Source organism: Lipotes vexillifer, unplaced genomic scaffold (genome assembly GCF_000442215.2).
Source record: "Lipotes vexillifer unplaced genomic scaffold, Lipotes_vexillifer_v1.1 scaffold496, whole genome shotgun sequence".
Classification (NCBI taxonomy): domain Eukaryota; kingdom Metazoa; phylum Chordata; class Mammalia; order Artiodactyla; family Lipotidae; genus Lipotes; species Lipotes vexillifer.
The window spans coordinates 8,190,122-8,192,476 of record NW_006786690.1 but is presented as its reverse complement, the minus strand read 5'-3'; the positions used below and the strand labels follow the sequence as shown (position 1 = coordinate 8,192,476).

The following is a 2,355-nucleotide window of genomic DNA, read 5'->3' as shown; positions in this document are numbered from 1 at the left end:
CCAGGAGCAGCTGGGGGCCGGGGATCAGGAATCCCCCGACCGGTGCGGGGCGTCCCACACAGAAGGCAAGAGTGACATGAACAAGAGCTGGGTCTTTACCCGTGTGACAGGGGTCCACAGGGAGGAGGCTGGGGCCCTCCGGGCTGCCTCAGACATGGGCCTGGCCCTGCGTCAGCAGGAGGGAGCCACCGAGGCCTCCTATACCTTCTTGTCTGTGGCCCGGGTTCGAGTGGAGGAGGATTTCATATCGGAGAAGATAGAGGGGACCAGGCCCAGGCTGAAGTGCAAGGTGTACGATTACTGTGTTGAATCCACCTGTCAGGCCACCTCCAGGGACAGGCTGGCCCCCAGAACAGCAGCCCTGGCGGAGGGTCCATCCCCTGTGTCAGGGCCAGGCCCCCTGGGAGTGGGGGCAGCCTCGGGAGGCCAGGCCGATGACAGAGTAGGTGGAGTGGGGACAGCCGCCCCCCCCGAGCCTGGGCTGTCACCCTCCGCACAAGGCGTCAGCAGGGAGCAGAGCCTCCTTCAGATCGTGGAGAACCCGGAGCTCCAGCTCCAGCTCGAAGGCTTTGGGGACCCTGCTCCATCGTGCCCAGACCAGAGCGCCCTGCCCACCAGCCCCATATCCCGGGGTTCTCTGGGGTCCAGCTCAGCTGGAAGCAGCGGGAAGCCCCACCTGCACTTTGTGGCTGGGGCCAATTTCTTTCACCTCCCGCTCATCCCTGGATCAGCCCCAGATGCCCACCTGGATCTGGGCAATTGTTATGAGGTGCTGGCCTTTGCCAAGAAGCAGAGCCTGGAGGCCCTGAAGGAAGCCGCCTACAAGGTGATGAGTGACAACTACCTCCAGGTCCTGCGCAGCCCGGACATCTACGGGTGCCTGAGTGGGGCAGAGCGGGAGCTGATCCTCCAGAGACGGCTCCGGGGTCGCAAGCACCTGGTGGTGGCCGACATGTGCCCCCAGGAAGACTCCAGCCACCTCTGCTGCTATGACGACGAGCGGGATGTCTGGCACCCGCTGGCCCGTCTGCCCCCTGAGGCTGTGTCCCGGGGCTGTGCCGTCTGTAGCCTCTTCAATTATCTCTTCATCGTGTCCGGTTGCCAGGGGTTTGGGCACCAGCCCTCCAACCGTGTCTTCTGCTACAACCCGCTGACGGGCATCTGGAGTGAGGTGTGCCCTCTGAACCAGGCCCGCCCTCACTGCCAGCTGGTGGCCCTGGATGGACACCTCTACGCCATCGGGGGTGAGTGTCTGAACACGGTGGAATGCTACGACCCTCGCCTGGACCGCTGGACCTTTTCCCCGCCGCTCCCCAGTGACACCTTTGCCCTGGCGCACACAGCCGCGGCGTGTGCCGGAGAGATCTTCGTCACTGGCGGCTCCCTGCGCTACCTGCTGCTCCGATTCTCCGCCCAGGAGCAGCGCTGGCGGGCCGGCCCCACTGGGGGCGGCAAGGACCGCACAGCCCAGATGGTGGCAGTCAAAGGCTTTCTCTATCGCTTTGATCTCAACCGCAGCCTGGGCATCAGCGTGTACCGCTGCAGCGCCAGCACCCGCCTCTGGTACGAGTGTGCCACATATCGGACCCCTTACCCGGACACCTTCCAGTGTGCCGTGGTGGACGACCTCATCTACTGTGTGGGGCGCCAGCGCACCCTCCGCTTCCTGGCCGACTACGTCTCACCCAGGTTTGTGTCTGAGGAGCTACAGAGCTTCCCCTCCCCACAGGGCACCCTCCTGCCCACCGTCCTGACCTTGCCCGGCCCTGATGTGTCCCAGACCAAGGTCTAGTGGCCCCTCTGCTGGGCCCCTTTATCAAAACTAGAGGCAAAAACATCCCCTACCCATCACTCCATGGGCCATTTCTGGGAGATCAGGTGGCCTGGGAATCTGGCCAGCAGGAGGTGAATTCCAGTCCTGTCTGCTCCACTGGCTGGACTTCTTAGCTGCATCTTTGTCCGCATTGAGCTGCAGAAGCCCAGTGTGGAAATGGAACTCGGGACTGGTGCTCTGAGGCCCAGGATGCCCACGTCCGCAGGGATGGCCATCACCTTGCTTGAGCTCTGAATGGGGGGCAGGTACCAAGACCCCAGCCAAGTTCAGGGGCACAGCCTTATCCCAGTCCTGGTTCCGAGGACCAGTTGACCCCCAATGACCCCTCAAGCTGACCCTGCTGGATCTGGGCTAGACCTCCATAAGCCACCAGGGCCTCTTCCTAAACATTGGCCACTGAGCCCCAACCTCCAAGATTCCCAGAAGCACCTGGAACACGCAGGTGGGGAAAATGAAGGGAGGCAGCTCCAGCAGGACCAGGAAGGACCCCGGAGAGCCCCAGGGGGCTCGGCCAGAGGGAG

General features: G+C 63.4%; 1 protein-coding gene across 1 annotated transcript in view; it reads left to right on the top strand.

The window, feature by feature from the left end:
- The window catches only part of KLHDC7A (kelch domain containing 7A), a 2,418-nt gene extending 626 nt beyond the window's left edge, over positions 1 to 1,792 (top strand). Inside the window, 1 exon segment of the mRNA XM_007472176.1 lies at positions 1 to 1,792. This exon segment is cut by the window's left edge and continues 626 nt beyond it. Within this exon segment, the coding sequence (XP_007472238.1) occupies positions 1 to 1,792 (1,792 nt within the window).
- The last annotated feature ends 563 nt before the right edge of the window (positions 1,793 to 2,355 follow it).